Below are 14,394 nucleotides of genomic sequence, written 5' to 3'. Positions count from 1 at the left end.
CCAGGACTGGTCCTTAGGGTGATGCACGGCTGAAGGCCACACCAACACTCTCCATCTCTGGCAGTAGTGGACAGAATTTCGGCCAAGCTCCTCTCTGTCCACTCAGTGATGTTGTCTGCCCATTTCTTCCGCTGTCTCCTTTTCCCCTGCACTGTTCCCCGAAGAATCATCTCGGAGAGCCTGTCAGATCGTGTCACGTGGCTACACCACCCATTTCCCCGGTCTTCGCTGTGGTCAGGAAGTCTTCATACCGACCAACGTGCTGACTGAAGATTTTCCCTATTTCTTCATTTGTTATGTAGTCTTTGTAGGAGATGCCAATGTGTCTCCTGAAGCATCTCATGTCCACTGCTCGGGTCCTTCTCTGAAGCTCTGCTGTAAGAGTCCACGCATGCAAGAAAACCAGTGCATGCAGAAGCTTCAGCTTTGTTCCGAGTCTCATGTTCTTGTCTCTCTCTGTGGGCTTCAGTCCTGCCAGTGCTGTTGCAATGTGTGCAGATCTTGTCAGCATTCAGGTCCTGGACCCTTCTTCACTGATGATGACGCCAACATGCTGAAACTGCTTCACTGATTTTGTTTGGGATTGCAGTTATTATTTTCATTTGTTTAACTTTGTTCCATCCATATCATGTCGAGGGGTCAGGTCAGGGGTCCTTCCCTGCTCCTGGTAACCATTTAACCCACTACTACCTGCTGCATGTGGGGAGTAAACCCAACAACAAACGAATCCTATCCCCTCAAGAGTTAACTTGCCAAAGACACACTTCATGAAGACCAACAAAATACTATTGACCATGCCGACTCGGTCGTCGCTCGGTCTGACAAAGACCGCGTCTTCCGTCAGCCACAGGGATGGAGCTGACAAGTATGCCACTGGTAGAAAATCCACGTTAACTCTCTCCATACGAACGGCGAAAGAGAAGACGTTAACAGTGTTTCACCCCAATTACCACCATCAAAATATTGCAAGCGGAAGGCTCTTATACTGAAGAGGTGAATGTTGACAAAGAATACCACAATTCTGACGACGGAAGCTAAAGGTTGGGTCATTCAGACACCCACGGGACATCCGAGGGGTCTGTGTAGAGGAGAAGAGAGGACTGGCCGTACTGAGTGAGTTAAAGATCAGTGGAAGAAATAACATCGCGACTGCTACTTGGAAATATAGGAACACTGACCCAAAAGGAAAATGGCAGGAACTTTTATACGAACTGAAGCACATTGCATGACTGTGTGGTCAGATGGACCCGCTTTGGTCAACATCAAACAGAAGGACATGCTCTCTACTGTAATGGAGAAGTGAACAAACACACCATTGGAGTAGGCTTCCTTGTCAACAGCAACATCAAGGACTCTGTTCTTGGATGCTGCCCAATATACAGCAGGATTATAACCATCAGACTGCAGGCACCGCCCTTCGTCATGGCCATTGTACAAGCCTATGCTCCGACCTCAGACTACGATGAACAAAGAGTGGAGGAATTCTACACACAGCTCCAAGACTTTACTGACAGAGTGGAGGAATTCTACACACAGCTCCAAGACTGATAGGGTGGACAGGGAATACATACTGATCATCCAAGGAGACTGGAATGCACATGTCGACACTGACTCTGTAAAAGACTGGAAGAAGTGTTGCGGCCCCTATCCATATTCATAGACAAATAAACTGGTATAGCTTGCCTCAAATTCAGTTGTCTATAACAATCAAAGCGAACGCTATCAAGAGAGAGAGGGGGGGAGAGAGAGAGAGAGAGAGGGGGGAGAGAGGAGAGGGAGAGAGAGGGGGGGAGAGAGAGGGGGGAGAGAGAGAGAGAGAGGGGGGAGAGAGAGAGAGAAAGAGAGAGAGAGAGAGAGAGAGAGAGAGAGAGAGAAATAGAATGGAGCGGGAAGGGGGTATGGAATAATCTCCAGAAAAACTGATCATCAGTCATCTTCTCGCCAATCACGACACATACATGCTTTGGAAAAAAAATCTGTATGCTGCTCATTCATTGTCCAAGCGCAAGGTCACCCAGCATTGTCCACGTCGGTCAGTCCTGTGGTCATCAGTCTCCCTTATCAAACCGGACCATCTGCTGTTTTCCCTCAAACCTTGACCGTTACACTATTTCTTTGCTGATCACGATTCCATGGCCGGCTACGTGAGGTCACCTCTCTGTGATTCCCTTACGTCGGACTGTGATGGTATTATATCGGTGCACGGTTTGGGGACAAATTACGGTGCTGTACATTTGAGGCTATCTTTGTGTAGGTTATGTAGGTCAAGGTAAACAGACAAACAAGCAAACAAACAAACAACAACAACGACGACGACGACAACAGCAACATCATCTCCAACGATAACCCAGCATCACTAGTTAACGTACTAACGGATAAACACACACATTTTCATATTGAAGGGGCATGTAACAGGATAATACCAGGAAAACACAAACACCAAAATAGATAAACACAAGTACCATGAAAACTAAAAAGAATGGTCAACACATAAATACGTCACACCGTTGATTTGTGTTTTTTCACAACAAAAACATTATAATACAACAACAACAACAGCAGCAATAACAACAACACTGACATGAATGAATTGTGCATTGTACTGTATTGCATTGTCTTGTTTTGTGTTATGTTGCATCGTATTATATCGTATCGTGTCGTATTGTATCGTAGCGTAGCGTAGCGTATCACTCTCGTATTCAAATATAATTCAATTGATCAGTTTTGCTTGGAAGGAGTACGCCATATTCCATGCGTCATTAATGGAATAAAAAATAAAAAAGAGAAGAAGATTCTAACGAAAGTTCAAACAATCAAGAGGAGACACGATGGATTTGGAGAGTTTTTTTGGGGGGAGGGGGGGCCGGGGGGGGGGGAGGGGAGAGAACAACCCATTGATAAAATGATCTTTAATCTTACCTTGTTTTCTGAAAGTCAGAGACCAATACCCACACATTTTTTATGTCTGTTTACTATCTATAAGAGACATCACTTTTTCCAAATGAAACGTTTTTTACGAAGAAAAAACAAAAACAAAACGGGGAAGATCATTCTTGCATATACATGCTTTGACATTGTAAAGCAGATGGAGAAGCAAGTGGGAGACAGAGAGAGAGAGAGAGGAGAGGAGGGGGGAGTGGAGAGGGGGTATAAGAGAGAGAAAAGGGGGAGTGGGAGAGAGACAGAGAGAGAAGCATCGACAGAGACAGAGACACAGAGAAACAAAGACAGACAGACATAGGGGTGGGAGAGGGGAAGGAAGAGATGGAGAGACTGGCAGACAGACAGACAGACAGACAGAGAGAGAGAGAGAGATGGCAGACAGAGAGAAGGAAGATAGAGAGAGAAGCAGACAAAAAAAAGACAATGTGAGACAGAAGACAGACAGGAGAAATACACAGACAAACAACAAACAGAGAGGCGAAGTAAGACAGAAGACATACAGGACAAAGGCACACAAAGGAAATCAGAGAGAAAGAAACGTGCAGACAAAGAGGACAAAGTGAGACAGAAGACACACAGGAGAGACAGAGACAGAAGGAAGACAGAGAGAGAAACAGGTTGAAAAACAAGTGACAAGGCGAGACAGAAGACACACAGGAGAGACAGAGACAGAAGGAAGACAGAGAGAAACAGGTTGAAAAACACGTGACAAGGCGAGACAGAAGACACACAGGAGAGACAGAGACAGAAGGAAGACAGAGAGAGAAACAGGTTGAAAAACAAGTGACAAGGCGAGACAGAAGACACACAGGAGAGACAGAGACAGAAGGAAGACAGAGAGAGAAACAGGTTGAAAAACAAGTGGCAAGGCGAGACAGAAGACACACAGGAGAGACAGAGACAGAAGGAAGACAGAGAGAGAAACAGGTTGAAAAACAAGTGACAAGGCGAGACAGAAGACACACAGGAGAGACAGAGACAGAAGGAAGACAGAGAGAGAAACAGGTTGAAAAACAAGTGACAAGGCGAGACAGAAGACACACAGGAGAGACAGAGACAGAAGGAAGACAGAGAGAGAAACAGGTTGCACAGATGGACAAAGAAATGGAAGGGAAAGTGCTCTAATCACTGTTCCACAGTCAGTGGAAAACTTCAGATAAGAAACGAATATAAAAGAGTGGCCACCACGGAGGGATCTCAGTGTTTCGGAGACTCTGACTTTCGGAAGCCAAGGTAATTTGTATTTGTATTTGTATTTCTCTTTATCACAACACATTTCTCTGTGTAAAATTCGGGCTTCTCTCCCCTGGGAGAGCGCGTCGCTACACTACAGCACCACCCATTTTTTTTCCCTGCGTGCAGTTTTATTTGCTTTTCCTATCGAAGTGGATTTTCCTACATAAATTTGCCAGTAACAACCCTTTTGTTGCCGTGAGATCTTTAACGTCCACTAAGTGCATGCTGCACACGGGATCTCGGTTTATCGTCTCATCCGAATGACAAGCGTCCAGACCACCACTCAAAGTCTAGTGGAGGAGGAGAAAATATCGGCGGCTGAGCCGTGATTCGAACCAGCGCGCTCAGATTCTCTCGCTAAGCTGGTTTGATTCAAAGTATTCAAAAAGAAATAAATAAAATGAAAAAAGGGGTTGCTTTTCATGCGTGCAAAAAAACCCAACAAAAAACCCAAAAAAATCTCAAGATCCTTTGTGTTTCCTTTTGATTGTTTGAACTTTCGTTTTTATTATTATTTTTTTAAATCTTGATTCTCTTTGCTTTCTTTTAATTACGCATGCAAGGGTTAAGCTTTAAGACTCGATCGATGGTGAATAGGCGTTGGACAAGACCTCAAACACCTGAAGTTCAAGTTTAAAGTTAAAACAAAACATTCCTATTCTACTTTTTGTTGTTTTTGATGTTGTTGTATTTCTGGGGTTTTGTGTGTTTGTTTGTTTTTTTTTTTTTTTTTTACACCCTTGATTTTTTCGACACATCTTCTGTGTGTCCTTCTCGTTCTCCATCTTCTCTTCGTCTCTTGTGTTTTGTTTCCTTTGGAGTTGTTCTGCTTCTCGTCCATATATCTTCCTGTTTCCTTTACTTTGACTGAATTTGTCCACCACTCCCATTCTTCATTCGGCTGGCTTATTAGTGTATATGTCTATTTAGAAATCAATATATATATATATATATATACATATATATATGTGTGTGTATATATATCTATCTTTGTGCGTGTATATATATATATATATATATATATATATATATATATATATATATGTGTGTGTGTGTATGTGTGTGTGTACATACAAACACGTTTGTTTGCTCTAACGTCCCCCTTTTCTTGTTCCTCAGTGAAATATTTCTGGTTATTCTGTCTCTTCCTGCCTTCTCTTTTACTGATCTTTTTTTCTTCTTCTACGTCTTCTCTTTCTTCCCTTCCTGCCCACACTTATTATTATTATTATCATTAGTAGTATTATTATTATCATTGTTATTATTATTTCTATGACGATAATGATGATGATGAGGATTATTATTATTATTATTATTATTATTATTATTATTATTATTTTATTGCTATTAATTTTTCTTCAGTCCCCAGTCTTCCTTGTCTACCCTTCGTGCTTCCTCGTGCTTTTTATTATTATTATTATTATTTTTTTTAATAATCCCTTCCCCTCCTCTGATTGCTTCTACTCCATTTTCCCTATACCTCTTCCTCCTCCACCTCTTCCTCCTCCACCTCTTCCTCCTCCACCTCTACCTCTTCCTCCTCCACCTCTTCCTCCTCCACCTCTTCCTCTTCCTCCTCCACCTCTTCCTCCTCCACCTCTTCCTCTTCCTCCTCCACCTCTTCCTCCTCCACCTCTACCTCTTCCTCCTCCACCTCTTCCTCCTCCACCTCTACCTCTTCCTCCTCCACCTCCACCTCTTCCTCCTCCACCTCTTCCTCTTCCACCTCCACCTCCACCTCTTCCTCCTCCACCTCTTCCTCCTCCACCTCTTCCTCCTCCACCTCCACCTCCACCTCTTCCTCCTCCACCCCTTCCTCCTCCACCTCTTCCTCCTCCACCTCTTCCTCCTCCACCTCTTCCTCCTCCACCTCTTCCTCCTCCACCTTTACCTCTTCCTTCTCCACCTCTTCCCATTGTTGGCGTAGAGCTTGGTCTCTGACCGAGGACAAGCGCTATATAAGTCTGACATAAGTATTCATTTATCTTCCTCTCCTAATTCTTCCTGCTTCGTCTTGAAGAAAAAAACAAAACAAAAAGTTTTCTGCGTCCCCCCCCCCCTCCTCCTCTGTCTACTTTAGTTTTCCATTTTTATTTTTATTTTCATTTATTTATTTTTTTATTTATTTATTTTATTTCAATTTTTTTTGGTTTGTTCTTTCTGCGATCCATCTGCTTCACAGCTCCTTCTGCTTTCTTCTTGATCATCATGTATGTCTGCAATCTTTTCTTTCACCCTTATTTTTCTGCCTGGCTCAATCTTTTTTTTTCTCTCTTTTTTTTTTCTCCTACGTATGGATCTTTTTTCTTTTTTTCTGCTTGTCCCCTTTGAAAAATAGAATTTCTTATGTGGCCTCTTCTTCTCCTTATATATATATATATATATATTTTTTTTTATTTTTTTTATTTATTTTTTTTTTTTCATTCATTTTTGATACAGTTTTTCATGTTTTAGTTTTTCGCTAAGTATTCTCCTCTTAAACAATTTTAGATTAGATCCGCTCTACCGTCTACTCAGATTTCTATTCAGATTTCTTTTCTCCTATTTTCGATCTTTTTCCTACTTATTTTTTCTTTCTTTCTTTCTTTTTTCTTCTTTCTTTCTGTCTGTCTGTCTTTCTTTCCTTTATCTATTTTTTTTCGTCTTTCTAAAAATCTGCTTCTGCGCGTAGTTCTTCCTTTCTTTTCTTTTCCTGTCTATTTCTATTTCGTTTTTCCTTTTAGCACCAGCAATATTTTTACATCCAGTAGGTTTCGATCTAATTCATGTAATTTCATATTTCAATGACAGAAAACGCTTTCCTGAATGACTATATTAGAGACCTTATGCACACCATTACAGAACGCACGCCTGTCAAACAATATCATTTGGAAGATTACAACAGATTGTTTATGAACCGAATATTCACGCGAACGCAAGTCTTTTTACCATATTTTCCATTACAAATAAACTGTTTACAATTATATTATCATCTCACCAATTCTTCACAAAACAACAAAACAATTTTGTTGCACGGTTTGCACACCGTTTCCCTTTTTTGACTCACTTGTGTAAACAAAGTATGTGTGTCTGTGTGTCCGTGGTAAACTTTAACATTGACATTTTCTCTGCAAATACTTGGTCAGTTGACACCAAATTAGGCATAAAAATAGGAAAAATTCAGTTCTTTCCAGTCATCTTGTTTAAAACAATATTGCACCTCTGGGATGGGCACAAAAATATACAAAATGAAGCCTTATTATATGCAAACTGCATTTACTGTTATATTTATATTTTTTGTATTCTCTAAACTTGGCACTTTGATCTGATATTCTGACACAACAACAAGGGCAGCCATTATTATCATTTTTTGTTCAAACAGGAACTTCTTTTGCTAAACATGGAAGTTTTATTTATTTTGCAAACGTTTTGGTGCAGATAGTAAAATGGAAATTACTTTGTAATTAATGCTAGGGGAGTTAATTTTCTTTAAACTGATCTTTCTCATCTTAAACATTACATTTTGAAATTATACTCAATACATAAAAAGCTTGTGTGTTTTACTCTCAGAGTACAGGGCTTTCACTATGTTAATTCGCCCAAGTGGTCTTTTTCGGAAAATACTAAAATCAATATGACGAGTGGACTTTATAGATGTATTGGCTGAGCCGTGAAGGTCATGGGCAAAACTCAACTGCGTACACATATTTATACATATTCAAAGCGCGTGCTCATATTCTCCGCGAACGCGAACGACGCCATTTTGTTTCAAGTTGTTGACCTGCCCGTTCAATCCTGTATTCAATCGACAATACACGATAACATGTGATGGAAAGTTAGAGAAAGATTTGTGAACGCCTCATCACTTACTGGATTATGCCCCAAACTGCCATATTTATTTTTCATTTTATCAGATGCGCGTGCTGTTCCTGTGTATGCTGGTGGTGGCGGGAAGCCAGGCCAACTTCCTGACGGACATTGGTGATGCCTTCAAGAACACCTTCAACTCCCTGGTGGATCAGGGCAAGGTGGTGGGCGGGCAGCTTCTGGACGAGCTGAAGGTCACTGGAGCTCAGATGGCCAGCCAGGGACTCCAGGGTGAGTGAGCTGGGGCACAGCGGCACTTTGCGAGCATGACCCTTGTCTGCCCTACATTGATATTGATACGTTAGTTTCTGATGAATTTCCAGGTGATTCCGGTCTCTTAACCCCCCCCCCCCCCCCACCCCCCACCCCCCGCCCCCCCGAAAAAAACAATAACTAAAAACCCATATATATATATATGTGTGTGTGTGTGTGTGTGTGTGTGTGTGTGTGTGTGTGCGTGTGCGTGCGTGCGTGCGTGTATGTATGTATGTGTGTGTGTATGTATTTATTTAATTATTTATTTATTTATCAACAACAGAAGGCTCTTCATGTCTTCATGTCCTGTATTCTAAATAAAGCAGCTTCTTAGAAGAAGCTGTTTTTACAGCGAAAATTTGCTGCTTTTTTTTTTTTTTTTTTTTTTTTTTTTAGAATACCTGTCTTGGTATTTACCTCAGTGCTTTCTGCAAGGAGCGGTGCCCAGGACACGAAGAGAGTGTGAACTATATATATATATATATATATATATATATATATATATATATATATATATATATATATATATATATATATATATATATATACGTGTGTGTGTGTGTGTGTGTTTTCAACTCCGAACGTTTTAAAGCTAACATCTGGTATGTCAGCTGATGGTCTCAGTAATAAGTTTGGGGCCACATTTTGTTGTTATTTTGCTTTCAAATAATGAACACTTCTGGGTCCATGTGTCAGTTAACTGAGCTTCGGAGTATCACTTTGAACCGTGTTGTTGTTTTTGTTGTTGTTTTGTTTGTGGTGTTTTTTTTTTGTTTGTTTGTTTTTTTCAACAACGAACATTGCAAAGCTAACATGTGGTCTGTCAGTTGACGGTCTTCGTTATAAATTCGGGGCCACATTTTTTAAAGTATAATACTGAAGACAATGTGAGTCATTTTGGTTGTTAGAGTGTAGGTTACATTGTTTGTTTTCAAATGCTGAACACTTCTTTTTTTCTTTTTTTTTTCTTTTTAGATAAATGTGTGTGTTAACTGTGTTTCGGAAGGTATTTTTGACCGTGCTTTTTAAAATTTTTCACTGACAAGGAAAATTTCAAGCTAATGCCTGGTCTGTCGATTAATGGTCTCCGCGATAAGTTTGGGGCTGGATATTCAAATTATGATATCAAGCACATTAAGGCTAACGCTTTGATCTGTAACTTTTTCGTTCTCAGGGAAATTTAGTGTTAAGATTTTTCAATACATAATTTCCCGTCTATATATATATATATGTGTGTGTGTGTGTGTGTGTGTGTGTGTGTGTGTGTGTGTGTGTGTGTGTACATATATATATATATATATATATATATATATATATATATATATACTCTATCTCTCTGTCCCCCCTGTCTCTCGCTCTCAAGTGCTTTATCATAGGGTGAGGTAGACCCATTATTAATCACGATTTCTTACAGCACTGATGTTGAACGTGGCTGATGCTCTGACGTCAACTGACGCACCTGACACGGCCGCCAAACGTCAGCTCGCGTACGTTGATGACGGCCTTTTTGTGGTCTGTCTGTCTGTCTGTCTGTCTTTTCTGTGTGTAATCATCAGTCTTTTTTTTTTTCTTCTCCAACAGTTGTTGTTGTTGTCGGTGTTGAAAGGAGGAAGGTGGCAGAATGGTTAAGACGCTCAGCTGCCAATACAGAGAGTCCGTGAGGGTGTGGGTTCGAATCCCGCTCTCGCCCTTTCTCCTAAGTTTGACTGGAAAATCAAACTGAGCGTCTAGTCTTTCGGATGAGACGATAAACCGAGGTCCCGTGTGCAGCACGCACTTGGCGCACTGAAAAAGAACCCATGGCAACGAGAGTGTTGTCCTCTGGCGAAATTACGTAAAATGAAATCCACTTTCATAGGTACACAAATATATGTAAGCATGCACTCAAGGCCTGACTAAGCGCGTTGGGTTATGCTGCTGGTCAGGCATTTGCTCAACAGATGTGGTGTAGCGTGTATGGATTTGTCCGAACGCAGTGACGCCTCCTTGAGAAAGTGAAACTGAAACTGAAACTGACGTTTTTGTTGATGTTGTCATTCTCCCATTTTTTCTTTTTTGCTTCTCTATGGTAATGTTGTTGGTAGGAGTAATAGTGGTAATGGTGTTCATTAATGGTGGTGGTGGTGGTTGTAGAACAGTACAGGTGGTGGTTGTAGAACAGTACAGGTGGTGGTTGTACTCCAAACTGGAATGATGAGCGAATGAAGCATAGATATAGAAAGACAAACAAACACAAGCACACGCATCAATACACATACACACAAACACGCACAGACAGACAGACACACACACACACACACACACACCGTGACACACACACACACACACACACACACACACACACACACACACACACACACACACACACACCACACCACAATGCACCACTACAACCACCACCACCATCACCACCACCACCAACAACAAAAACAACAAACAAAAAACACACACACACCTAAGCACACGAAACACACAAACCAAACTATTGCACACTCCAATCCTTGCACACACACACACACACACACACACACACACACACACACACACACACACACACACACACCACAACACAATGCACCACCACAACCACCACCACCAACAACAAAAACAACAAACAAAACACACACACACACACACACACACCCAAGCACACGAAACACACAAACCAAACCATTGCACACTCCAATCCTTGCAAACACATCCACCCACCAACCCCCTCCACACACACACACACACACACACACACAACGTTCCACCACCACCACCACAGCCATCACCACCACCACCAAAAACAACAAACAAACAAACCACACCCACACCCAAGCACACCAACCAAACCACCGCTCACTCCAATCCCGTTGCATTGCCAGCTCCGGCATGCAGAACTCCGAGGACCCCAACGGGGTGATCTACGCGCACGCGGACGAGCTGAAGCAGTACATGCAGATGGCCCTCAATGCTTCCAACCGTCTTGAGCACCCCGAGAACTACCAGCAGCCCATCCAGGACTTCCTCGACCTCATCGACCGTGTCGTGGGTGAGTAGGTGGACAGGGGGAAAAAAAAAGGGGGGGGGGGGGTGTATCTGGCTTTTTGTTCCAATGTACTTTTCTTTTTCCTTGCAGAGATGGGTTCTTGTGCGTTGGTAAGGAGATGGAAAGGGAAAATTTGAGGAAGTGTCTGGTTGTGTGTGTGTGTGTGTGTGTGTGTGGTGTGTGTGTGTGTGTGTGGTGTGTGTGTGTGTGTGGTGTGTGTGTATGTGTGTGTGTGGTGTGTGTGTGTGTGTGTGTGTGCACGTGTGTGTGTGTGTGTGTGTGTGTGAGCGTGTGTGTGTGTGTGTGTGTGTGTGTGTGTGTGTGTGTGTGTGTGTGTGTGTGTGTGTGTGTGTGTGTGTTGAAGAAGGATGCTGTCGGTTTTTGTTGTTGTTGTTGTTGTTGATGGTGGTATTATTTTGAAGGGGTGTGTGTGTGTGTGTGTGTGTGTGTGGTGTGTGTGTATGTGTGTGTGTGTGTGTGTGTGTGTGTGTGTGTGTGTGTGTGTGCACGTGTGTGTGTGTGTGTGTGTGTGTGTGTGTGTGTTGAAGAAGGATGCTGTCGGTTGTTCTTATTTTTTGTTGTTGTTGATGGTGGTATTCTTTTGAAGGCGTGTGTGTGTGTGTGTGTGTGTGTGTGTGTGTGTGTGTAAGGATGCTGTCGAGGGGGGTGGGGGGGAAGGTTGGGGGAGCGGATGAGCGTGTGGGTGGGGGAGGTGACTGTAGTGTGTGGGATTGGGGAGAGGTGGAGGGTTGTTGCTATTTTGTTGTTGTTTGTGGTATTATTTTGAAGGTAGGGGTATGTGTGTGTGTGTGTGTGTGTGTGTGTGTGTGAAGAAATAGATATGTGATGAATGGGAAGAAAGACAGACTGATGAACATAATATACAGCACAAACAGGCAGGCACGCAGGCGAGGAGAGTGATTTGTCAATAAAGAATAATAATTATATGATGGTTGTGTTACAGCTAACCACCCGGCTAGCAAGAAACGTGCTGTCCAGTGAGTTGAGTGCAGCGCCTGTTGTGTGTAGGACGGTTCGTCTCTGTGGCTGGTTGCATTCTTGTCTCTCTTTTCTCTCTGTCTGTGTCTCTGTCTTGTCTTTCTTTCTGTCTCCATCTGTCTGTTTCTCTGTCTGTCAGAGCACATCTCCCTCTCTGCGTGCGAGCGTGCGTGCGTGCGTGCGTGCGTGTGTGTGTGTGTGTGTGCGTGCTTGCGTGTGCGTGCGTGCATGTGTGTGCGTGCGTCTGTGTGTGTGTGTGTGTGCTTGCACGTGTGTGTGCGCGTCTCTCTGTGCGTGCGTGCTTGCGTGTATGTGTGTGTGTACGTGCTTGCGTGTATCTGTGTGTGCGTGTATGTGTGTGTGTGTGTGCACCCGCATGTGTGTTCCTGTGTGTGTGTGTGTGTGTGCGCGCGCGCGCTCATGTGTGTGTGTGTGTGTGTGTGTGTGTGTGTGTGTGTGTGTGTAACTCCCCAGGGAGGCCCTGTCCCCCCTGAAGGCCGTGTCCGGGCTGGTGATGTCCCACGCCAACCAGCTGCAGAGCTATATGCAAACCGCCCTGGCCGCTCTCAGCGGACTGTCCCAGCTGGTGGACCAGCCCCAGACCTACCAGAACCTCGCGGGCTTCCTCAAGGACGTGGACCAGGTCGTCGGTAAGGAAGTTTGGGGGGGATTTTGTTGTTGTTGTTGTTGTTGAGGGTTAGGGTGGGGGTGGGGGAGATTTTTTTTAGTATGGAGAGGGTGACAGGCTGAGTTTGGAAAAGCTGCATGCTTGTGTTTGTTATCTTTTTCACTCCTAAATCAGTCCCATCAATCCTCATTTCCTTTCAGAAAATCAACCACCACCACCACCACCACCGGCAACAATAACAACAACTTCACCTCCAGCAACAACACAGCAGTTAGCCCCAGTCATTCCCCACTCCCTTTAGATACAACCACCACCACCACTACTTCGTTCGTGGGCTGCAGCTCCCACGTTCACTCGTATGTACACGAGTGGGTTTTTACGTGTATGACCGTTTTTACCTCGCCATGTAGGCAGCCATACTCCGTTTTCGGGGGTGTACATGCTGGCTATGTTCTTGCTTCCATAACCCACCGAACGCTGACATGGATTACAGGATCTTTAACGTGCGTATTTGATCATCTGCTTGCCGTATACACACGAAGGGGGTTCAGGCACAAGCAGGTCTGCATAACTATGTTGACCTGGGAGATTGGAAAAATCTCCACCCTTTGCCCATCAGGCGCCGTTACCGAGATTCGAACCCGGGATCGACCCTCAGATTGAAATCCAGCGCTTTAACCACTCGGCTATTGCGCCACTATTACAACCACCGCCGACAACAAGAAAAACAACAAACGCATCAACACGTACAACACCCCCTGCGCTCAAACCCACCCGTTCCACCAGCGTCCCCTTTAAGGTTGACCACCACAACTTCACCTCCAGCAACAACACTGCAGTCAGGCCCCAGTCCCTGTAAATACAACCGCAACCACCACCACCACCACCACCACCACCGCCGACAACAACAACAAACACAACAAATGCAACAACACGTACACCACCCACCATCACCATCGCCTCCTTTCAGCTGACCACAACAACTTCACCTCCAGCAACAACACTCCAATCAGTTCCCATTCCCTTTCAATACAACCACCACCACCGCCCCCGACAACAACAAACACAACATTACGTACAACACCACTCTGCGCAGTCCCACCCATCATCACCATCGTCCCTTTTCAGCTGACCACAGCACCAGCGTGGACGCCGTGCTGCAGAAACTGCAGCAGGAAGTGACGACACTGCTGCCCCAGGCCGGAAACAAGCGCTCTCTGGCGGACTCTGTGAACGCCATCGGACAGGCCCTGAACAAGGTCTTCCAGCCCAACGCTGATGTCGTCAAGAGCGTAAGTAATGAGCAAAAAATGTATTGAACAGGCGCGAAATATGTCCCGACAGTAAACATCATGAAACACTTTTGATTCAATTCAATTCAAAATACTTTACGTCATGTACACTTACGTCATAACTCGGTGTGTGTGTGTGTGTGTGTGTGTGTGTGTGTGTG

At 43.8% G+C, this 14,394-nt stretch overlaps 1 protein-coding gene across 5 annotated transcripts in view; it reads left to right on the top strand.

Moving 5' to 3' along the window:
* The window catches only part of LOC143289258 (uncharacterized), a 38,330-nt gene that overhangs the window by 22,376 nt on the left and 1,560 nt on the right, over positions 1-14,394 (top strand). For all 5 annotated transcript variants that reach the window (XM_076598246.1, XM_076598248.1, XM_076598247.1 and 2 more), the window contains exons 2-7: positions 8,073-8,256; positions 9,695-9,767; positions 11,151-11,317; positions 12,279-12,312; positions 12,788-12,963; positions 14,070-14,233. In XM_076598246.1, coding sequence (XP_076454361.1) covers positions 8,073-8,256; positions 9,695-9,767; positions 11,151-11,317; positions 12,279-12,312; positions 12,788-12,963; positions 14,070-14,233 — 798 coding nt within the window. The remainder of the gene's footprint in view (positions 1-8,072; positions 8,257-9,694; positions 9,768-11,150; positions 11,318-12,278; positions 12,313-12,787; positions 12,964-14,069; positions 14,234-14,394) is intronic.

Source organism: Babylonia areolata, chromosome 13, assembly GCF_041734735.1.
Source record: "Babylonia areolata isolate BAREFJ2019XMU chromosome 13, ASM4173473v1, whole genome shotgun sequence".
Classification (NCBI taxonomy): domain Eukaryota; kingdom Metazoa; phylum Mollusca; class Gastropoda; order Neogastropoda; family Buccinidae; genus Babylonia; species Babylonia areolata.
Note: the sequence above shows the minus strand (reverse complement) of the source record. Positions and strands in the feature narration are given on the sequence as shown.